At 46.4% G+C, this 25078-nt stretch overlaps 1 protein-coding gene and 1 non-coding gene across 3 annotated transcripts in view; both read right to left on the reverse strand.

Moving 5' to 3' along the window:
- The window catches only part of HEXA (hexosaminidase subunit alpha), a 63702-nt gene that overhangs the window by 32136 nt on the left and 6488 nt on the right, over positions 1-25078 (reverse strand). Inside the window, exon 1 of one of the 2 annotated variants that reach the window (XM_038746383.1) lies at positions 21333-21594. The exons of the other annotated variant lie outside the window; for it this stretch is intronic. Coding sequence (XP_038602311.1) covers positions 21333-21579 — 247 coding nt within the window. The 5' untranslated portion in view covers positions 21580-21594. Of the gene's footprint in view, positions 1-21332; positions 21595-25078 lie in introns of those variants that run through there. 2 annotated transcript variants of the gene reach the window in all.
- Positions 7960-8097, reverse strand: LOC119929260. The gene has a single exon (XR_005451392.1). It is a non-coding gene; the product is annotated as a small nucleolar RNA SNORA7 (small nucleolar RNA).

Consider the following 25078-nt stretch of genomic DNA (forward strand, 5'->3'; position numbering starts at 1 on the left):
ATGTATATATGTTTGTACATATTTATTACTCTATTTATTTTACTTGTGCATATTTATAATATTTTATTTTGTTAATATGTTTTGTTGTCTGTCTCCCCCTTCTAGACTGTGAGCCTGCTGTTGGGTAGGGACCATTTCTCTATGTTGCCAACTTGTACTTCCCAAGCGCTTAGTACAGTGCTCTGCACACAGTAAGTGCTCAATAAATACGATTGATTGAATGAATAAAATGAATGAATGACAGACCTGGGGGTCAGGTGACTTGGGTTCTAATCCCAGCTCTGCCACGCGCCTGTTGTGTGACCCTGGAAAAGTCACTTAACTTCGCCGGGCCTCCGTTTCAACTGTAAAATCAGGATTCAGTCCCGGATCAGTGAACAAGCAGTGTGGCTTAGTGGAAAGAGCCCAGGCTTGGGAGTCAGAGATCATGGTCTCTAATCCTGGCTCCTCCACTTGTCGGCTGTGACACTCTGGGCAAGTCATTTAACTTCTCTGTGCCTCAGTTACGTCATCTGTAAAATGAGGATTAGGACTGTGAGCCCCACATGGGACAACCTGATCACCTTGTAACCTCCCCAGTGCTTAGAACAGTGCTTTGCACATAGTAAGCGTTTAATAAATGCCATCATTATTATTATTATCTTCCCTTCTACTCCCGGGGAATGTGTCTACCAACCCTGTTATATTATACTTAGTGCTTAGTTCAGCGGTTTGCCCGCAGTAAGCACTCAATCAATACAATTAATTGATTAAGTACAGCCTTTTGTAACCAGTTTCAACCTCCTTAAGGGTTGGGTTAGAGATACAGTAGCTGTAAACCTCCTTTTATCAGGGCTGGGGACTGAGCCTCATTAGAGCTCGCTATGGGCGGGGAGTGTGTCTGCTAATTTTGTTGAGTTGTACTGTCCCAAGCGCTTAGTACAGTGCTCGGCACATGGAAAGTGGCCAACAAATACCATTATTATTATTATTAATAGATGTTCCCTCTCCTACTTAGACTGTGAGCCCAGTGTGTGACAAGGACTGTGTCCCACCCAATTAACTTGTATCTACCCCAGTACTTAGAACAGTGCTTGACACAAAATACATGCTTAACAACAAATACCATTAATTATTTATATTACTATTACTTTTAAATTAGAAAAGATGTTTCTTGCATTCAAAACCAGGCCATTCCTAAGGGGAATGTGCTCACTTATGGACTCCCATGATTATTTTTTTAAAAAAATTTAAAAAGTTGCTCTAGACTAGGGCCTTTCAGGACATTCCTCCTGCAGGGAAGTAAGGTTTGTTTTCCCTTTGGTACAGTGCTCATTTACCCTCTTTTCAGCAGTTCCCCAACGTTCCCCCACTAGGAGGGCAGGACGGGTCACTGGAGGGGTGTCTGAACATGGCCCCTTTGATCAGGACCTACAACCCAGCCACATCTCCTCCAAGAGGCCCTCCCAGACTGAGCTCTCATTTTCCCTTTGTACTTGCTTTATACCCTTTATTCACCCCACCATCAGCCCCACAAGACCTCTGAATACATCCATAATTTCTTTTAATGACCAGAGAACGCAGCGTGGCACAGTGGAAAGAGCACGGGCTTGGGAGTCAGGGGTCATGGGTTCAAATCCTGACTCCGCCAATTGTCAGCTGTGTGACTTTAGGCAAGTCACTTAACTTCTCTGTGCCTCAGTTTCCTCATCTGTAAAATGGGGATTAAGACTGTGAGGCCCCCGTGGGACAACCTGATCACCTTGTAACCTCCCCAGTGCTTAGAACAGTGCTTTGCACATAGTAAGCGTTTAATAAATGCCATCATTATTATTATTATTATTATTATTATCTTCCCTTCTACTCACGGGGAATGTGTCTACCAACCCTGTTATATTATACTTAGTGCTTAGTTCAGCGGTTTGCCCGCAGTAAGCACTCAATCAATACAATTAATTAAGTACAGCCTTTTGTAACCAGTTTCAACCTCCTTAAGGGTTGGATTAGAGATACAGTAGTTGTAAACCTCTTTTTATCAGGGCTGGGGACTGAGCCTCATTAGAGCTCACTATGGGTGGGGAGTGTGCTAATTTTGTTGAGTTGTACTGTCCCAAGTGCTCAGTACAGTGCTCAGCACATAGTGAGCACTAGACAAATACAACTGATTGATCAGGGCAGCCTGATTGTTTAATGATCTCTGATGAAAAACCATCTTAGATGAACCTAATTAACAGTATTTGCTGGACAACCACTTTTTGCAGAACACTGTACTAAGGACTTGGAAAAGTACACCAGAAGCAAGAGATACAGTCCCTGCTCTCAGGAGGCTTTTATTGAACAGATGACCTCCTGTAAACAAATGATCCAGTCCAAAGAGCCTTTTTCATGAGTAAAAGCTCTCTCTGAACTAAGGGCCAGAGTAGCATTTAGAAATATAAACCCTGTAGCTCCCTTAAATCACCTCTCCAAAAGGAGCCTGGATGCTACTGGAGTGAAGCCCTCCAGCTTGAATCATAAATCTATTTAGCAGGGCTGAAAAGAAACCCTGGCACATCCTAGTTGGGGTGGAATAGATGAAACAATTGAATTTCTCAAGTTCTCAGCCAAAAGATTCCAAAATCAATGTGTGCCGGCCCTCCCCTCTCCTTTCCCCATCTCCTGGTGAATCCACTATGAGAGAGAAGCAGAATTAGCTCCATGACTCAAATGCCTTTTAAAGTGCCCTCCGATAATAATACTGATGATATTTGTTAAGCGCTTACTATGTGCAAAGCACTGTTCTAAGCGCTGGGGAGGTAACAAGGTAATCAGGTTGTCCCACGGGGGGCTCACAGTTTTAATCCCCATTTTGCAGATGAGGTAACTGAGGCCCAGAGAAGTTAAGTGACTTGCCCAAAGTCACACAGCTGACCGTTGGGGGAGCCGGGATTCGAACCCATGACCTCTGACTCCAAAGCCCGGGCTCTTTCCTCTGAGCCACGCTGCTTCTCCGATACTCAATCAGCAGACGCACAATTAAACATTTGCTCCAAACTAGAAAAAAGACTCAAGGGGAGCCTCAATTTTTCCCCGGTATTTCAAAAGCTGAGCTTCTAGTATCTTCAGTTTTCCAACGCAAGCAGGGTCAGGATGCACAATTTTTTCCAGATTGCAGATCACCTTGTCACCCTGCCAAACCCGCAGCCTCATTTGCAACCTGGGAGCGGCTTCACCACTTCCAAGGCCGAACTATGGTGTGCAGATTTCCAACTTTAGCTTCCTAACAGAGCAGGGATTTGCCCTGGTGGAAGTGGAGATATACACTTAATTGTTAAGCGGTGTGGCCTAGTGAAAACAGTATGGGCCTGCAAGTCAAAGGACTTGTATTCTAATCCTGGCTCCGCCACTTGTCTGCTGTGTGACCCCGAGCAAGTCATTTAACTTTTCTGTGCCTCTGTTACGTCAGCTGTAAAATGGGGGATAAGACTGAGCTCCCTGTGGAACAGGGACTGGGTCCCACCCTTTTACCTTGTACCTACCCCAACGCTTAGTACAGTACCGGGCACATAGTAAGAGCTTAACAAATACTCCAAAAAAAAAATGAAACAAGTAGGGTAGTTGCATAGATAGCAAGTCTTCTCGTTCATACAGTCCATCACGAGCTATTCCTTTAATGGGAAGCCCATTTCCTGGAGAACCACCCCCACCAGAAGAGTTTGTGGCAGTAGCTTGCTACAAAAGAAAACGGAGCAGTGGGCAAAGAAATCGGACCTCTGGTTTGTCGTTCTACTTTAGGGAAGGGAGAGATGGCAGAAGGCAAGAGTTTGAGATTTCTTTCTCAATCTATCAAAGGTATTTAGTGAACACGCACTGTGTGCGGAGGACTGTACTAACTGCTTCGGAGAGAACAATGCAACAGAGTTAGTGGATTCGTTTCCTGCCCACAGCAAGCTTACATCTATAGACGAGCCCACTGAGGTGAGATAACTTGTATTAATAAAGTACCTTCATTCCAAAAGCCTATCAATCAATCAATCGTATTTATTGAGCGCTTACTGTGTGCAGAGCACTGTACTAAGCGCTTGGGAAGTACAAGCTGGCAACATATAGAGACAGTCCCTACCCAACAGTGGGCTCGCGGTCTAGAAGGGGGAGACAGAGAACGAAACCAAACATACTAACAAAATAAAATAAATAGAATAGATAGGTACAAGGAAAAGCCTACCATCCTTGTTTCTTCTATAACCTTCGTGGTTCTCCAACTAACCCTTTGAGGTAGTTGGCCCTGAAAGAGCCTCAAATTCCAGAACAAGAGAATGTGTATTCTCAGTCAATCATATTTATTGAGGGCTTACTATGTGCAGCACACTGTACTAAGCACTTGGAAGAGAACGCTATAACAAAATAACAGACACATTCCCTGCTCACAACAAGCTTACAATCTAGACTCCTCTCATCAATGCTCCCATCTTTCTTCTTCTTTGGAGAATAATAATAATAATGATAGTAATAATAATAATAATTTTGGCATTTGTTACGTGCTTACTATGTGCCATGCAATGTACTAGGCAGTGGGGTGGAGACAAGCATTTCGGGTTTCTGTCCCACATAGGGCTCACATTCTTAATCCCCATTTTTCAGATGAGGTAATAAGCACAGAGAAGTGAAATGACTTGTCCAAAGCCACACAGCAGGCAAGTGGTAGAGACGGGATTAGAACACATGACCTTCTGGCTCCCAGGACTATCCACTACGCCATGCTGCTTCATAATGCCATCTACCTTGGTTATAGCAGAGTGGTTGGAGGATTTTGAAATACATATATTATAAAGCTCTACCCTCCAATCTTTGGGATGCCTTCACCCTAGCTCATACTCTTCCTCCCTCTCAAGCTAACCTTCGCAATGTGCCTCACTCCCAAATCATCCACCTCTAATCCTTCCTCCTGCCACAAACTCCCTTCCTCTTAAAATCTATTCGGCCTCAGCTCTCCCATCTTCAAAGCCCTCCAGAAATCCTTCTTCCTCTAGGCAGCCTTCTTTGATTAAAAGTCCACCTTCCCAAGTCACATCCATCTAGTAGTTGCACTTACCACTTGAACAGTAAATCTGTTAGATTTCAAACTTTCTAAGGGCAAGGATCACGTCTTCATTCTCGACTGTACTCTCTCAAGTACTGAGTACAGCGGCCTGTATCCAACGGGATCTCCAAAAATACTACCGACTAGCTAATAAGGCTCTCACTTCTCCTCTTCACCTTCCCTTCTGCATTGTCTATGCATTTGGATCCATACCCCTTAAGCACTTGACATTCACCCCACAACACTCATGTACATATCCCTATACTCTCCCATTTCCCCTATCGATAATTTATTTCAATGTCTGTTTCCCCTTCTAGACTTTAAGCTCCTTGTGGGCAGGGAACACGTCCATCAGCTCTACTGTACCCTTCTCTCCCGAGAGTCTGGTAGAGGGTTCAGCACACGGCAAGCACTCAATAAATACCACTTATTGACTGCTGGATTGATTGGTGTTGGAATGGAATTCGATCAAATATAAAATCAAGTTAAAAAGATAAACCAGAAGGGAATTTGATCACTTTGCAGTCCCAGGATTTTATGGAAGAGAAGCAGCGTGGCTCAGTGGAAAGAGCCCGGGCTTTGGAGTCAGAGGTCATGGGTTCAAATCCCGGCTCCGCCAATTGTCAGCTGTGTGACTTTGGGCAAGCCACTTAACTTCTCTGTGCCTCAGTTATCTCATCTGTAAAATGGGGATTAAGACTGTGAGCCCCCTGAGGGACAACCGGATCACCTTGTAACTATTATTATCATTATTATGGAGATGTTTGCAAAGCCTAAAAAGAAGGAGGCCTTAATAACATCCAATAAATACAATCGATGCAATGCTCCTTGGTTAAGCAAGCAGACGCACACACACGCAAACACCCCCACCCCTTTTTGGCAATGCGGCACAGGAAGTTGTCACTTCATCAGCTGGCGGTGAATCTACCAAGCAAGCACACAAACAAGAACTTGGAACGACAATCAAAACTACTCTTTGACAACAAAAGGGTGTGATTCATAATTATTAGGTGTTTGATAGGTCTGTGATCTATAGACAAATAGGATATGAGTAACCGAGCAGCAGGTGAGAGCGTGGTTCAATCATCTGCCTCCAGTCTTAAAGATCTACAATTAATTTAGCCAACAACCTGCAATCCACACCCTCCCATCTGCAGGATGCCTTCACCCTAGTTCACACTCTTCCTTGCTCTCAAGCTAACCTTCTCAATATGCCTCATTCCTGAAATTCCCACTTCCAACTCTTCCTCCTCACAACTCCCTACCTCTTAAAATCCCCTAAGCCTCGGTTCTCCCATCTTCAAAGTCCTTCAGAAATCCCATCTCCTCCAGGCAACCTTTTCTGATCAAGTTCCACCCGCACAGGTCAAATTCATCCAATTACCGCACTCAGCACCCAAAGCACTTATGAATATTCTTCACATATTAACTTACACGTATTTAGCTATTTACTAAACAAAGGCTTTCTCCTCCTAGAACTAACAGTGAATACCTTGTGCCTGTCAGTATTCCTCTTCAGATTGTACACCCCTTAAGGGCAGGGACTGGGTTTTTATTCAATGTGTACTCTCCCCTGCACATTTTTTTCATGGTATTTGTTAAGCTCTTACAACGTGCCAGGCATTGTACTAAGTGCTAGGGTAGGTATGAGATATTCAGGTTGGATACAGTCCATGTCCCACATGAGACTCTCATTCGTAACTGTCATTTTACAGATGAGGTGACTGAGGCCCAGAGAAGTGACTTACCCAAGGTCACACAGCATACAAATGGTGGAGTTGGGATTAGAACCCAGGTCCTCTTGACTCCCAGCCCCGTGCTCTATTCACTTTAACACAGTGTCTGCACACAGTAGGTATTCAATAAATACTTTTGATTAATCATACTGAAAAAGACACCGAAAACATCTACCTAGGCTATTTAGCAATTCCTTGGCTCAAATTTACAGTAGAAGGGATCTGGAAGGTCTGACCCACCCCAACAACAGGAGAGATCCTATATTAATGCTGCTATTCCCCAACTCAGATGTAGTATCACACATGGCCTACAGGAAAGGACATGAAACTGGGAGTCAGAAGACCTGGGTTCTAATCCTACCTGTTCTCCCACCCACTTAGACTGTGAACCCCATGTACCTGGTTATCTTGTATCTATCCTAGTGCTCAGTAGAGTGTTGGACACATAGTAAGAGTGTTACAAATACTACAAAAAACAACTGTTATTAGTAGTTGTAGTACAAAAAAAAAACACTATGAAAGAGACTATTCTTACTTGACAAATGATTAGCACAGGAGACTAGGTGAGTTGACAGTCCACTAACTGTAAAGTTGGAAATTAATCTATTAATTTGATCTGTGTTGAGAGTCACCCCATTAGATTGCAAACTCCTTGATGGCAAGAACCATACTGTATTTTCTACAGAACTTTTCCAAAGGCTTAGTATCATGCTCTGCATACAGGAGGTGGTCAATAAACATTACCAATTGGTCCAAGTGCCTGATGGGCAGCAATGTGCCACTTCTCTGTATTGTAACAATCAATGAATTAATCAATGGTATTTATTGAGCCCCCTCTCAGAGTCGCACCTGGAGAGCTTCCAGGATCCTACGAGTCTCAACTATGGGAGGGAGAGTCAAGCAGAGGCATATCCACTCCATTCCTAATTTGGGCAGTGCCTAGCAAGTAGAAAACAATCTGCTACAAGTCAAAACCCCCCAGTGCTGGGCAGCAGTGACATGGAAGAGAGTTGAGGGTAGAGAATCAAGTTGACTGCACGGAAGAAGCATCAGCAATCGTACTAGTAGTGTATCCACAGAGTTTTCTTGGTAAAAATTTGGAAGCTGCTTCCTTCCACGCAGTAAACTTGAGTTTCCGCCCTTACTCTCTCCCATGCAGCTGCTGCCCAGCACAGGTGAGTTTTGACTTGTCGCAGATTGCTTGCCACTTACTAGCCACAGACCAAGCTAGGAACGGAATGGGTCGGCCTCTGCTTGACTCTTCCTCCCGTAGCCAACACTGGTAAAGTACTGGAAACTCTCCAGATGCGATCCTGAGAGGCACTTGGGAGAGTTGTGTATATATATATATATATATATATATATATATATGTACATATCTATTATTTATTTATATTAATGTCTGTTTCCCTATCTAGACTGTAAGCTCGTGAGCAGGGAACCTGTCTACCAACTCTGTTGTACTGTGCTTAGTACAGGGGTCTGCACATAATAAATGCTCACTAAATACCATTGGGTCAAGGAGAGAATTGGAGGAGAGGAAGTACAGACAGCAAGTGTAAACTACTAGTTCGAGGAGGGAAGGCTAGAAGCAACCACAGCCGGATTTTGGCTCCCCACTCCCCTGCATATCATCCTGGAGCCTCAATCCCAACCTGTCTCGCCCCATCGGGAGGGACCGAAGCAATCACGCGGAGAGGTCTCCGCCAAACCTGGAAACTTGGAAAGGCCATGGTAGCTGCTGCTTTGGTCACTGCGGCCACAACCGTCACTCTGGACTCTGACCCGTAAGGAACCTGAAATTCTGCTTCTCTAGCCCCAGTACTCTACTGCTCTTTGTTCTTATTTTGTGTATTTTTCCTTATCTTTTATGTTGTTTTGGTGCTTACTGTTTCATCTTTCCTGATGTGTCTATCTCCAGTCCCCTCTCCCCTCCTATGTTTTTAGACTGAGAGATCCTTGAGGGCCAGGGACCATGTCTTACCCGTGTATTCTTTCCCCGGGCTTAGTACAGGGCTCAACAAACAATAAGGACTTAATGAATACCATTACTACTACTTCTAATGATAATGATGGTATTAAGAGTTTACTGCTGCCAAGTACCGTGCTAAGAACTGAGGTACACACAAGATCTCGTTACTACTGAGAAGCAGCATGGCCTAGTGGATAGAGCGCAGGCCTTGGAGTCAGAAGGACCTAGGTTCTAATCCCAGTTCTACCACTTGTCTTCTGTGTGACCTCGGGCAAGTCGCTTAACTTCTCTGTGCCTCAGTTTTGGGGATTAAGACAGTCCCATGTGGGACAGGGACAATGTCCAGCCCGATCTGCTTGTATCCACCCCAGTGCCTGGTTCATAATAAGCACCTAACAAATACCACAGTTATTATTATTATGACTACTGCTTGAACACCCTGATATGTTTATGCCTGTGATATTCATTGACCAGCCAGGATTTAGGCAATAGCGATCCACTTTCTAGATTTGGCCTTTGAGGTTATGTTTTCTTTGGCTAGACAAAAATGCAATCGTAGCCATCTTAGAATTCAAGCTCTTAGAGGGCAAAGGCTGCATGCTTTGTTATATAATGTCAGGTCTTTGTCGGTAAGAAAGAAAATACATAGGTTTTAATTAGGGTTACATTCTTGTATTACGCAAATTATTCCAGCAATAGACCCAGTTGGCTTTGTCACACTACCACCCACCTTTATTTGGAAGCTTTCATCCCCAGGCCCATACATAAGTCAGCTCTTTCGTGAAAAGATGTCTGCGAATCAAGATGTCTGCTTCTCTCTGTCGTGAGATGTCTGCTAATCAAGAGAGCACTGGAATTCAGTCCAACAACTATGGACTATTGTGGGGGCCTACCTCTTTTTATGGCTCTCAGGTATTTGATCTTTGGTCGCTGCTGAAAGAATGCCAATTGCAGTAAGGTATTATTGGTCTCTGCTCATTTGTAGACAAACTATTCACCTGCAAATTTAGAGAAACCTAAATGAGGAGTAACTTCAGATTCAGAAGAAAAAGAGATTTGTCAAAGGTTTGCCCTATCCTCATGCTGACATTTTCTGTGTGTATTTTGTTTACAAAAATACTTCTCGTTAACTTTTGCTAGTTATTGCTCGTTAATTCAACTGCGACATGAGTGCCAGTTACCTTGATTTTATAGGTGGGTGTTGATTGTTCTTTGAAATGAAACCCAAAGAGGGGGAAAGGATCCCACAAGTCAGCATTAGACTTTGAGCTAGTGGAAAAAACACCACCACCCTGGGAGTCGGAGGATGTGAGTTGTAATCCCTGCTCCTCCTCTTGCCTACTGGGTGACCTTGGGTTAGGCACTGGACTTTCCTGTGCCCCAGCTTCCTCGTCTGTAAAATGGGGATTCAATACCTGTTCTCCCTCCTTGTCCACTACATGCCCACTACTTCTGTTGTACTGTACTCTCCCAAGCCCTTAGGACAGTGCTCTGCACGTAGTAAGCGCTCAGTAAATACCATTCATTGACAGGTTGATACTTGGACTGTGAGCCTCATGTAGGACAGAGACTGTGTCCAACCTAATTAACTTGTATCCAACCCCAAGCTTAGAACAATGCCTGACACACAGTAAACACTTAATGAATACCAGTTATTTTGTATTATTCATTCATTCAATTCAATCGTATTTATTGAGCGCTTACTGTGTGCAAAGCACTGTACTTAGCGCTTGGGAAGTACAAGTAAGTATAGAGACAGTCCCTACCCGACAACGGGCTCACAGTCTAGAAAGGGGAGACAGACAACTAAACAAAACAGGCAAACCTTTCAGGGCAGACATATCCATGCTTCACTAATGTTTTAGTGAAGTCAGTCAACCGTATTTATTGAGCGCTTACTGTGTGCAGAGCACTGTACTAAGTGCTTGGGAGAGTACAATATAACAATACAACAGAAACACTCCCTGCCCACAGTGAGCTTACAATCCAGAGGGGTCAAGTGCTTAGTTAACTCACCATACAAATATTTTCCACATGTAACAAAAATTCAAAACCTGCTCCATTGAGTTCCCTGTGTGATGCTAAGCAAATCTACCTGAACCAGTTCCAGAATCCCAGCCTCCTTGCCTGGTTTTTCGGCTAAAGAGGAAAACTATACTGTTTGGGTAAAGCCACCTTGGCTTCCTGGTCGACCCACCAATCTAAAGTCATATCGCACACCTCATCAGGCTACCTTTGCTGCAAACAGATCCATGGGTTTCAGCACCAACTCCTTATCTAGACAACCGGCTTTCCTGATCTGCAGCTAGGACACTGTGGGACAAAGGTTGAGGGGGAGAGAAAGCTGAAGAAACTTGGGTTAGATCCAGTGACGAGTATCCAATGGTTGCTCTCAGCTCTTAGCTGAGATGAGCCATCCTTCATTAAGATCCCTACTCTCCCAAGTGCTTGGTGCAGTGCTCTGCGCTCAATAAGTACCATTGATGATGATGATCCCTAACAGATGGTCTCCAATCCCAACCCAAAACACATGACCTGGGGGCCATGTGGACTTTTGAAGCCTGAGACTTCCCTACAACCTTCCAAGAGCTCCTGCCGGCCACGCGGCTCCCAAATCCTGTCTCCCACAGGAGTCGGAAACTGGGTGGAGCCGGGCTTTGGGCTAGAATACTGTTAGGAAATTAGGGAACGGTGGAACAGTAACACAAACGTGGTTGGATACAATGCGCCTCGGTGTCAGAAGAAATGGATATATACAGTACTGTGACCACCCAGACCCACCAGGGGAGGACAGGGACCCCTCACTGTACCCCACCCCTCCACTCCAACTAATGCAAGGGGTAGAAACTCTCTCTATGGACAGAAACGGTAGAGGATTTCCCCATCCTAACAGTCCACGGTGGGTATGGGTTCAATCCCAATCTGGGCTCCCGAGACAGGTGACTGGTGACCGCTCATCCCGTCCTGCCCAGCAGAAGGTCCTTATTGGGCTGCCTGCTGCTGACAGGCACCTGACTGCTCCTGATTTCCTCTGCAACCGGCTGGAACGGATCAGGGTCTACTGGCTCCACGCTGTCTGCTCTAGGTTTTAGGTACAATGTCAGTCAGCCAGTCGTATTTATTGAATACTTACTGTGTGCAGAGCACCGAACTACGCACTTGGGAGAGTACAATACAACAATGCAGCTACAACACAGGGCACTGAAACAGCACTGTGTACTGGGGGGTGTGCAGTGGGGTCCACTCTTGGCTCAAGGTCCTGTCGAAAGTCCCATTCAACTCCAAGAAGAGCCAGGTATAGCTCTAGAGCCATCGGCTGCACACCTCTATTATAGGAGGTCTATATGCATTTAAAACATTAGACAGTCTTTTGCTCACTAAACTGGCGCTGTGTAAGGGAAGAAGGAGAAAACTTCAAGATGCTAGCTTTGATGTTTAATGGTTAATTATTTCTGTGTTTGACCACCCTCTAGCGTGTCAATTTATTGGTTTCCAGAGCACTGTACTAAGCACTTGAGAGAAAACGTAACAGATGCATTCCCTGCCCACAATGCACTTACAGTCTAGTGGGGGGAGAGAGACATTAATATAAATACATAAATTATGGATATGGGCATAAGTGTGTAGGGCTAAGGGTGGGGTGAATAAAGGGAGCAAATCAGGGTGACACAGAAGGGAGTGGAAGAAAACAAAATAAGGATTTAGGGACGGCCTCTTGAAGGGGATGCGCCTTCACTAAGGCTTTGAAGGGGAAGCAGGGGAGAGTAATTGTCTGTCGGATATGAAGAGGGAGAATGTTCCGAGCCAGAGGCAGGATGTGGGTGAGAAATCGGCAGCAAGGTAGACCAGATCAAGGTACAGTTAATAAGTTGCCTTTAGAGGAGCGAGGTATGTGAGCTGGGTTGTAATAGGAGAATAGTAAGGTGAGGTAGAAGGGGGCAAGGTGCTTGAGTGTCTTCAGCCAATGGTGAGGAGTTCCTGTTTGATGTGGAGATGGATGGACAACCACTGGAGGTTCTTGAAATGGGGAGAAACATGGCCTGAACGTTTTTGTAGAAAAATGATCCGGACATCAGAGGGAAGTATGAACTGGAGTGGGGAGAGACAGGGGACAGGGAGGTCAGCAAGGAGGCTGAAACAGTAATCAAGGTGGGATAGGATAAGTGACTGGATTAATGCGGAAGCAGTTTGGATTGAGAGGAAAGAGTGGATTTTGGCGAGGCTGTGAAGGTTGAACTGACAGGATTTAGTGATAGATTGAAAATGTGGGTTGAATATGTGGGTTTGCCTTCAAAGCTCTCCATCACCTTGCCCCCGCCTACCTCACCTCCCGTCTCTCCTTCTACAGCCGAGCCCGCACACTCCGCTCTTCTGCCGCTAACCTCCTCACTGGGCCTCGTTCTCGCCTGTCCCGCCACCGACCCCTGGCCCACGTCCTACTTCTGGCCTGGAATGCCGTCCCTCCTCACATCCAGCAAACTAGCTCTCTTCCCTGCTTCAAAGTCCTACTGAGAGCTCATCTCCTCCAGGAGGCTTTCCCAGACTGAGCCCCCCTTTTCCTCTGCTCCTCCTCCCCTCACCATCACCCCGACTCCCTCCCTCTGCTCTACCCCCTTCCCCGCCCCACAGCACTTGTGTACATTCATACACATTTATTATTCTATTTATTAATGATGTGTATGTATATCTATAATTCCATTTATCTATTTTGATGCTACTGATGCCTGTCTACTTGTTTTGTTTTGTTGTGTGTCTCCCCCTTCTAGACCGTGAGCCCGTTGCTGGGTAGGGATTGTCTCTATCTGTTGCCGAACTGTACTTTCCAAGTGCTTAGTACAGTTCTCTGCAGACAGTAAGCACTCAATAAATGCAACTGAATGAATGAGAGAGATGAGTCAAAGATAACGCCGCAGTTAAGCACTCACCAGTGTTACAGATAATCAAACACATTCTCAATGTACATCTCGTTTCAGCTTTAAAACACATGGGTTTTGGCTCTACAACACTAACTTCCATTATGGCACCAGTGAGCTGTGGCGAGCGTGGGAGCCGCCGATTAACGGGGCAGTAATTTTCAAAGCTGCTATTGGTTGTAGAGGGAAAGAGAAGGAGGTGATAATAATGAGAATAATAATGACGGAACTTGTTAAGCGTTTACTATGTGCCAAGCACTGTTCTAAGTGCTGGAGTATTGTTCTAAGATAACTGATCTCAAGGCAGAATCAGAGGGATGGGTTGAGATATCCATCTTACTTCTGAGGAAATAAAATTCAGCTACCTATCAGGGAACCTGTCTGACTCAATTTAAGTACATTAATGTAACTATATTTAATTCTATTTGTTCCGAAGACTTGACACCTGTCCACATGTTTTGTTTTGTTGTCTGTCTCCCCGTTCTAGACTGTGAGCCCACTGTTGGGTAGGGACCGTCTCTAGATGCTGTCAACTTGTACTTCCCAAGCACTTAGTACACAGTAAACGCTCAATAAATACTATTGAATGAATGAATGAATCTACATTTGATTGAGAACACTATTCTGGGTAAATATTGGTTAAAAAATAATAGAATTTATTAAGCATTTACTATGTGCCAAGCATTGTGCTAAGCACTGGGGTAGATACACGATAAACAGATTGTGCATGGTTCCTAACCCACATAGGGCTTACAGTCCAAAAGAGAGGGGAAGAGTTGTCTTATCCTTTCCATTCAATTCATTCAATCGTATCTATTGAGCACTTACTATGTGCAGAGCACTGTACTAAGTACTTGGAAAGTACAATTCAGCAACAGATAGAGACAATCCCTGCCCACATGGGCTTACAGTCTAGAGGATAATTATGGTATTTGTTAAGTGCTCAACTATGTGCCAGGCACTGTACTAAGCGCTGGGGTGAATATAAGCAGATGGGTTGGACACAGTCCCTATCCCACACGGGGCTCCCAGGCTCAATCCCCATTTTACAGATGATGGAACTGAGGCGCAGAGAAGAGAAGAGACTTGCCCAAGGTCACACAGCAGATAAGCGGCGAAGCCGGGATTGGAACCCATGACCTTCCGACTCCCAGGCCCGCGCTCTATCTACTAGACTGTGAGCCCGCTGTTGGGTAGGGACCATCTCTATATGTTGCCAACTTGTACTTCCCAAGCGCTTAGTACAGTGCTCTGCACACAGTAAGGGCTCAATAAATACGATTGAATGAATGCTGCTGGATGAAAATGACGCATGGAAGCTAAGCGACTTTCCTACAGTCACACAGCAAACAAGGGGTGGAGTTGGGATGAGAATTCCAGGTCCCATGACTCCTGGTCTTGTGCTCTTTTTCCCTGGGTCACGCTGCTTCCCTCCGTCCTTGAGGAACCAATTCCCATTTGTAACATTGTTCCAGTGGGAAAACTGGCTCCAAATTACATTTTGACTTAAAATGTAGCTTTCAGGAGCAAATCTGTGTCCTAAACCCAAGGACTGCCTATCTTTTCCTCCCCAGAAGCCGACTCTCCCACCTAAACTACGTGGCCAGGGCAGGGTCCCAGTTCAGCACACCAAGGCAGCTCCCGTAATAAGACGCTGACCAAAATCTTGGTGAAGCCTCTGAAGAAAAACTAATTGCATGAGCTGCCCAAAACGGTGACACCATGTCTTCCCCTGGATAAAAGATACTGAATAATCTACCAGATAAATCCAGGAAAGGAATGAGGGCAGGAAGTTTTGGCTCTAGTCACAATAGTGTTGCGACTAGTCCTCGGCTCCACACTCAACGCTGTCCCAACAAAACAGCCACGATGGGGGACTAGTATGGCGAAGGGAAAAGAGGCCTCAGTTGGTCCAGTTTTGTACTAGACAGTGTGGAAAAGGGATATAGGAATTATTAGGTGTTATCAGGCCAACACAGCTACAGCAGCGCCATCAAACCTCACATTAGGAGAAATGTAATGAGTTACAGCAGCACCATCAAACCTCACATTAGGAGAAATGTAATGAGTCCCAGCTGGTCTAGCCCATAGCCATCTCAGTCCACTGCTAATCTTACAGAGGAAAGTCAAGGAAACCTCTGATCATTCTGAAACAGAACAGTGACAGGTAAGATCCTGAGGCAGAAGGGAAAGATAAAAATCCAAAAACATGGAATGCCTGGATCTCAGAGCAAGGAAGATATAGGGAGCTCAAGCGGCATAAATCCCTCCAGCTTTAGCAGCCCCATCCTCCTGACCCCTAAGCCAGCTTTTTTTTTTTAATAGTCTATGTTAAGCACTTATTATGTGCCAGCACGGTACTAAGCACTGGGGTAGATACAACCTAATCAAGTTAGATTCAGTCCATTGTCCCACACAGGGCTCACAGTCTTAATCCCCATTTTATAGATAAGGAAACTGAGGCACAGAGAAGTGACTTGCCCAAAGTCACATGATAGACAGGTGGCGGAGCCGGGATTTCAAGAAGTCTTTATGTCTGAGGGGGCTTCTTGAGCTCACATCGCCTTCCTTGACTAGGCCTTTATGCCCCTTACTTGCTTTCCTACTGAAACGTCTTTGCACTTGGATTTTTACCCTTCTAGACTGTAAGCTCCTTGCGGGCACGGAATGCGTCTACCAACTCTGTTGCAGTGTACTCTCCCAAGTGCTTAGCACAGTCAGCACTCAATTCCATTAAGACTTGACAGTCACCCCACCCTTAGCTCCACAGCACTTACGTGCGTATCTATAATTTATTTTCAAGTCGGTCTCCCTCTCCAGACTGTAAGTTTCTGGTGAGCAGGGAACAGGTCTGCCAACTCTGTCGTATTGTATTCTCACAGGCGGTTAGTACAGTGTTCCGCCCACAGCTAAGAGAAGCAACTGGCGGATAGAGCACAGGCCTGGGAGTTATAAGGACCTGGGTTCTATGCCCGGCTCTGCCACGTGCCTGCTGTGTGACCTTGGGCAAGTCACTTCATTTCTCTGTGCCTCAGTTACGGCACCTGTCAAATGACTTAGTGGACAGAGCCCGGGCCTGGGAATCAGAAGGTTGTGGGTTCTAAGGTTCTCTGTGCCTCAGTTCCCTCACCTGTACACTGGGGATGAAGACTGTGAGCCCCCCATGGGATAACCTGATCACCTTGCAACCTCCCCATTCATTCAATCGTATGTATTGAGCGCTTACTGTGTGCAGAGCACTGGACTAAGCGCTTGGGAAGGACAAGTTGGCAGCAGCTAGAGACGGTCCCTACCCAACAGCGGGCTCACACTCTAGAAGACAGTCTAGCAGCACAGTCCCCAGCGTTTAGAACAGTGCTTTGCACATAGTAAGCGCTTAATAAATGCCATCATTATCATTATTCTCTGTGCCTCAGTTCCCCCACCTGTACACTGGGGATGAAGGCTGTGAGCCCCCCATGGGATAACCTGATCACCTTGTAACCTCCCCATTCATTCAGTCGTATTGAGTGAACGCTTGTGTGCAGAGCACTGTACTAAGCACTTAAATGTCATCATTATTATTATTCTCTGTGCCTCAGTTTCCTCACCTGTACACTGGGGATGAAGACTGGGAGCCCCCCATGGGATAAGCTGATCACCTTGTAACCTCCCCATTCATTCAATTGTATTGATTGAGTGCTTACTGTGTGCAGAGCACTGGACTAAGCGCTTGGGAAGGACAAGCTGGCAGCAGCTAGAGATGGCCCCTCCCCAACAGCGGGCTCACAGTCTAGAGGGACAGTCCCCGGTGCTTTGCACATAGTAAGCGCTTAATAAATGCCATCATTTTTATTATTCTCTGTGCCTCAGTTCCCTCACCTGTCCACTGGGGATGAAGACTGGGAGCCCCCCATGGGATAACCTGATCACCTTGTAACCTCTCCATTCATTCAGTCGTATTTATTGAGCGCTTACTGTGTGCAGAGCACTGTACTAAGTGCTTAATAAATGCCATCATTATCATTCTTCTCTGTGCCTCAGTTCCCTCACCTGTACACTGGGGATGAAGACTGGGAGCCCCCCATGGGATAACCTGATCACCTTGTAACCTCCCCATTCATTCAATCGTATTTATTGAGCGCTTACTGTGTGCAAAGCACTGTACTAAGCCATTGGGAAGGACAAGTTGGCAACAGCTAGAGACGGTCCCTCCCCAAAAGCGGGCTCACACTCTAGAAGAAAGACAGTCTAGAAGCACAGTCCCCAGCATTTGGAACAGTGCTTTGCACATAGTAAGTGCTTAATAAATGCCACCATTATCATTATTCTCTGTGCCTCAGTTCCCTCATCTGTACACTGGGGATGAAGACTGTGAGCCCCCCATGGGGTAACCTGATCACCTTGTAACCTTCCCATTCATTCACTGAATTGTATTTATTGAGTGAGCACTTACTGTGTGCAGAGCACTGGACTAAGCGCTTGAGAAGGACAAGGTGGCAACAGCGGGCTCACAGACTAGAAGGACAGTCTAGAAGCACAGTCCCCAGTGTTTAGAACAGTGCTTTGCACATAGTAAGCGCTTAATAAATGCCATCATTATTATTATTCTCTGTACCTCAGTTCCCCGATCTGTACACTGGGAATGAAGACTGTGGGCCCCCCATGGGATAAGCTGATCACCTTGTAACCTCCCCATTCATTCAATCGTATTGATTGAGCGCTTACTGTGTGCAGAGCACTGTACTAAGTGCTTAATAAATGTCATCATTATTATTATTCTCTGTGCCTCAGTTCCCTCACCTGTACACTGGGGATGAAGACTGGGAGACCCCCATGGGATAACCGGATCACCTTGCAACCACCCCATTCATTCACTGAATCGTATTTATTGAGCGCTTACTGTGTGCAGAGCACTGTACTGAGCGCTTGGGAAGGACAAGTTGGCAGCAGCTGGAGACGGTCCCTCCCCAACAGCGGGCTCACAGTCTAGAGGGACAGTCCCCGGTGCTTTGCACATAGTAAGCGCTTAATAAATGCCATCATTATTATTATTCTCTGAGGCAACTTCTAGAGACGGTCCCTCCCCAACAGCGGGCTCACAGTCTAGAGGGACAGTCCCCAGCGCTTTGCGCATAGTAAGCGCTTAATAAACGCCATCATTATTATTATTCTCTGAGGCAACTTCTAGAGACGGTCCTTCCCCAACAGCGGGCTCACAGCCCAGAGGGCTGGTCTCGAAGCACAGTCCCCAGCGCTTTGCACATAGTAAGCACTTAATAAATGTCTCTATATGTTGCCAGTTTGTACTTCCCAAGCACTTAGTACAATGCTCTGCACATAGTAAGCGCTCAATAAATATGATTGATTGATTGATTATTCTCTGAGGCAACTTCTAGAGACGGTCCCTCCCCAACAGCGGGCTCACAGCCTAGAGGGCCAGTCTCAAAGCACAGTCCCCGGCGCTTTGCACATAGTAAGCGCTTAATAAATGCCATCATTATTATTATTCTCTGAGGCAACTTCTAGAGACAGTCCCTCCCCAACAGCGGGCTCACAGTCTAGAGGGACAGTCCCCAGTGCTTTGCACACAGTAAGCGCTTAATAGATGCCATCATTATTATTACTCTCTGAGGCAACTTCTAGAGACAGTCCTTCCCCAACAGCGGGCTCACAGCCCAGAGGGCCGGTCTGGAAGCACAGTTCCCAGCGCTTTGCACATAGTAAGCACTTAATAAATGTCTCTACATGTTGCCAATTTGTACTTCCCAAGCGCTTAGTACAATGCTCTGCACATAGTAAGCGCTCAATAAATATGATGGATTGATTGATTATTCTCTGAGGCAACTTCTAGAGACGGTCCCTCCCCAACAGCGGGCTCACAGCCCAGAGGGCCGGTCTCGAAGCACAGTCCCCAGCGCTTTGCACATAGTAAGCGCTTAATAAATGTCTCTATATGTTGCCAATTTGTACTTCCCAAGCGCTTAGTACAATGCTCTGCACATAGTAATTGCTCAATAAATATGATTGATTGATTATTCTCTGAGGCAACTTCTAGAGACAGTCCCTCCCCAACAGCGGGCTCACAGTCTAGAGGGACAGTCCCCAGTGCTTTGCACATAGTAAGCGCTTAATAAATGCCATCATTATTATTATTCTCTGAGGCAACTTTTGAGATGGTCCCTCCCCAACAGCGGGCTCACAGCCTAGAGGGACAGTCCCCAGTGCTTTGCACGTAGTAAGCGCTTAATAGATGCCATCATTATTATTATTCTCTGAGGCAACTTCTAGAGACGGTCCCTCCCCAACAGCGGGCTCACAGTCTAGAGGGACAGTCCCCAGTGCTTTGCACATAGTAAGCGCTTAATAGATGCCATCATTATTATTATTCTCTGAGGCAACTTCTAGAGACAGTCCCTCCCCAACAGCGGGCTCACAGCCCAGAGGGCCGGTCTGGAAGCACAGTTCCCAGCGCTTTGCACATAGTAAGCACTTAATAGATGACGTCATTGATTATACTCCGAAGTGAGAGTTGAAGAAGGGCCGTTGCGCTCAATAAATATGATTGATTGATTGATTACTCTCTGAGGCAACTTCTAGAGACAGACAGCGGGCTCACAGCCCAGAGGGCCGGTCTGGAAGCACAGTTCCCAGCGCTTTGCACATAGTAAGCGCTTAATAGATGACGTCATGATCATACTCTGAAGTGAGAGTTGAAGAAGGGCCGTTGCGCTCAATAAATACGATTGATTGATTGATTATTCTCTGAGGCAACTTCTAGAGACGGTCCCTCCCCAACAGCGGGCTCACAGCCCAGGGGGCCGGTCTGGAAGCACCGTCCCCAGCGCTTTGCACATAGTAAGCGCTTAATAGATGACGTCATTGATTATACTCTGAAGTGAGAGTTGAAGAAGGGCCGTTGCGCTCAATAAATATGATTGATTATTCTTTGAGGCAACTTCTAGAAACGGTCCCTCCCCAACAGCGGGCTCACAGCCCAGAGGGCCGGTCTCGAAGGACAGTCCCCAGCGCTTTGCACATAGTAAGCGCTTAATAGATGACGTCACGATTACACTCTGAAGTGAGAGTTGAAGAAGGGCCGTTGCGCTCAATAAATATGATTGATTGATTATTCTCTGAGGCAACTTCTAGAGACGGTCCCTCCCCAACAGCGGGCTCACAGCCCAGGGGGCCGGTCTGGAAGCACAGTCCCCAGCGCTTTGCACATAGTAAGCGCTTAATAGATGACGTCATGATTACACTCTGAAGTGAGAGTTGAAGAAGGGCCGTTGCGCTCAATAAATATGATTGATTGATTATTCTCTGAGGCAACTTCTAGAGACGGTCCCTCCCCAACAGCGGGCTCACAGCCCAGGGGGTCGGTCTGGAAGCACCGTCCCCAGCGCTTTGCACATAGTAAGCGCTTAATAGATGACGTCATTGATTATACTCTGAAGTGAGAGTTGAAGAAGGGCCGTTGCGCTCAATAAATATGATTGATTATTCTTTGAGGCAACTTCTAGAAACGGTCCCTCCCCAACAGCGGGCTCACAGCCCAGAGGGCCGGTCTGGAAGCACAGTCCCCAGCGCTTTGCACATAGTAAGCGCTTAATAGATGACGTCATTGATTATACTCTGAAGTGAGAGTTGAAGAAGGGCCGTTATTGCGATGCGGGCGGGCGGGGCCGCCTCACCTGCAGGGCGGGCGGGGCCGAAGAGGAGGCGCAGGTAGCGGGCGAAGGCCTGGTCGAGCACGGAGCAGCCGGGCTGCACGGCCGAGGCGGCCGCGTACCGGAGCCGGAAGCGGCCGGGGCTCAGGGCGGTGCTGGGCCCCGGGGCCTCCGTCAGCCGCTGGGGCATCGGCCACACGGCGGACGCTCGCCCGCCGGCCAGCAGCAGGACCAGGACCGGGGCCACGACCCGAGCCAAGCGACCGCCCATGGCCGCGCCGCCCGCTCTTCTCCTCACACCGACCGCTCCTCTCCTCACACCCACCGCCCCCTGTCACCCGGACGCGCGCATGCGCGCGCGCGCGTCTGGGGGCGCGTGACAATGGCGGGGGCGGCTGAGGGGGGGCGGCACGTGACCCCCAACGCGCGGGCGGGACGAGGGGGAGGCCCCATGGCGGGCCTGGCCTAGCGGGCGCCCCTTCACTCAGTCAGTCAGGTGATAGGCAATTTCGGGGCCTATCTGGCAATTAATTCTATTAATGCCTGTCAGCCAGTCGGATAGGCGATTTCCGGGCCTATCTAGGAATTAATGTCAGTCAGGCGATTTAGGTGCCGTCTATGAATTAATGCCAGTCAGTCAGTCAGGCGATTTCTGGGCCTACCGAGGAATTATTTCTAGTAATGTCCGTCAGCCAGTCGGATAGGCGGTTTAGGTGCCATCTAGGAATTAATGCCAGTCAGTCAGGCGATTTCTGGGCCTGTCGAGGAATTATTTCTATTAACGTCCGTCAGCCAGTCGGATAGGCGGTTTAGGTGCCGTCTATGAATTAATGCCAGTCAGTCAGGCGATTTCTGGGCCTGTCGAGGAATTATTTCTAGTAATGTCCGTCAGCCAGTCGGATAGGCGATTTAGGTGCCATCTATGAATTAATGCCAGTCAGTCAGACGATTTCTGGGCCTGTCGAGGAATTATTTCTATTAATGTCCGTCAGCCAGTCGGATAGGCGATTTCTGGGCCTATCTAGGAATTAATGTCAGGCAATTTAGGTGCCATCTATGAATTAATGCCAGTCAGTCAGGCCATTTCTGGGCCTATCGAGGAATTATTTCTATTAACGTCCGTCAGCCAGTCGGATAGGCGGTTTAGGTGCCGTCTATGAATTAATGCCAGTCAGTCAGGCGATTTCTGGGCCTGTCGAGGAATTATTTCTATTAACGTCCGTCAGCCAGTCGGATAGGCGATTTCTGGGCCTATCTAGGAATTAATGTCAGGCAATTTAGGTGCCATCTATGAATTAATGCCAGTCAGTCAGGCCATTTCTGGGCCTGTCGAGGAATTATTTCTATTAACGTCCGTCAGCCAGTCGGATAGGCGGTTTAGGTGCCGTCTATGAATTAATGCCAGTCAGTCAGGCGATTTCTGGGCCTGTCGAGGAATTATTTCTATTAACGTCCGTCAGCCAGTCGGATAGGCGATTTCTGGGCCTATCTAGGAATTAATGTCAGGCAATTTAGGTGCCATCTATGAATTAATGCCAGTCAGTCAGGCGATTTCTGGGCCTGTCGAGGAATTATTTCTATTAACGTCCGTCAGCCAGTCGGATAGGCGGTTTAGGTGCCACCTATGAATTAATGCCAGTCAGTCAGGCGATTTCTGGGCCTGTCGAGGAATTATTTCTATTAACGTCCATCAGCCAGTCGGATAGGCGATTTCTGGGCCTATCTAGGAATTAATGTCAGTCAGGCGATTTAGGTGCCGTCTATGAATTAATGCCAGTCAGTCAGGCGACTTCTGGGCCTGTCGAGGAATTATTTCTATTAATGTCTGTCAGCCAGTCAGATAGGCAATTTAGGTGCCATCTATGAATTAATGTCAGTCAGTCAGGCGATTTCTGGGCCTGTCGAGGAATTATTTCTATTAACGTCCGTCAGCCAGTCGGATAGGCGATTTCTGGGCCTATCTAGGAATTAATGTCAGTCAGGCGATTTAGGTGCCATCAATGAATTAATGCCAGTCAGTCAGTCAGGCGATTTCTGGGCCTATCGAGGAATTATTTATATTAATGTCTGTCAGTCAGGAAATTTCTGGGCCTATCTAGGAATTTAATGTCTGTCAGTCAGTCAGATAGGCAATTTCTGAGCCTGTCTAGGAATTATTTTTATTCATGTCAGATAGGCAATTTCTGGGCCTATCTAGGAACTATTTATATTAATGCCTGTCAGCCAGTCGGATAGGCGATTTAGGTGCCATCTATGAATTAATGCCAGTCAGTCAGGCGATTTCTGGGCCTATCGAGGAATTATTTCTATTAATGTCTGTCAGCCAGTCGGATAGGCGATTTAGGTGCCATCTATGAATTAATGCCAGTCAGTCAGGCGATTTCTGGGCCTATCGAGGAATTATTTCTATTAATGTCTGTCAGCCAGTCGGATAGGCGATTTAGGTGCCATCTATGAATTAATGCCAGTCAGTCAGGCGATTTCTGGGCCTGTCGAGGAATTATTTCTATTAATGTCTGTCAGCCAGTCGGATAGGTGATTTAGGTGCCATCTATGAATTAATCAATCAATCAATCAGTCGTATTTATTGAGCGCTTACTATGTGCAGAGCACTGTACTAAGCGCTTGGGAAGTACAAATTGGCATCACATAGAGACAGTCCCTACCCAACAGTGGGCTCACAGTCTAAAAGGGGGAGACAGAGAACAGAACCAAACATACCAACAAAATAAAATAAGTAGGATAGAAATGTACAAGTAAAATAAATAAATAAATAAATAAATAGAGTAATAAATATGTACAACCAGTTTTAATGCCAGTCAGTCAGGCGATTTCTGGGCCTGTCGAGGAATTATTTCTATTAACGTCTGTCAGCCAGTCAGATAGGCTGTTTAGGTGCCATCTAGGAATTAATGTCAGTCAGTCAGGCGATTTCTGGGCCTGTCGAGGAATTGTTTATATTAATGTCTGTCAGCCAGTCGGATAGGCGATTTCTGGGCCTATCTAGGAATTAATGTCAGTCAGGCGATTTAGGTGCCGTCTATGAATTAATGCCAGTCAGTCAGGCGATTTCTGGGCCTGTCGAGGAATTGTTTATATTAATGTCTGTCAGCCAGTCAGATAGGCGATTTCTGGGCCTATCTAGGAATTAATGTCAGTCAGGCGATTTAGGTGCCATCTATGAATTAATGCCAGTCAGTCAGGCGATTTCTGGGCCTGTCGAGGAATTATTTCTATTAACGTCCGTCAGCCAGTCGGATAGGCGATTTAGGTGCCATCTATGAATTAATGCCAGTCAGTCAGGCGATTTCTGGGCCTGTCGAGGAATTATTTATATTAATGTCTGTCAGTCAGATAGGCGATTTCTGGGCCTATCGAGGAATTTAATGTCTGTCAGTCAGTCAGATAGGCAATTTCTGGGCCCGTCTAGGAATTATTTTTATTCATGTCAGTCAAATAGGCAATTTCTGGGCCTATCTAGGAACTATTGATATTAATGCCTGTCAGCCAGTCGGATAGGCGATTTAGGTGCCATCTATGAATTAATGTCAGTCAGGCGATTTCTGGGCCTGTCGAGGAATTATTTCTATTAACGTCCGTCAGCCAGTCGGATAGGCGGTTTAGGTGCCGTCTATGAATTAATGCCAGTCAGTCAGGCGATTTCTGGGCCTGTCGAGGAATTATTTCTATTAACGTCCGTCAGCCAGTCGGATAGGCGATTTCTGGGCCTATCTAGGAATTAATGTCAGGCAATTTAGGTGCCATCTATG

This window comes from Tachyglossus aculeatus, chromosome 5, assembly GCF_015852505.1.
Source record: "Tachyglossus aculeatus isolate mTacAcu1 chromosome 5, mTacAcu1.pri, whole genome shotgun sequence".
Taxonomy (NCBI): domain Eukaryota; kingdom Metazoa; phylum Chordata; class Mammalia; order Monotremata; family Tachyglossidae; genus Tachyglossus; species Tachyglossus aculeatus.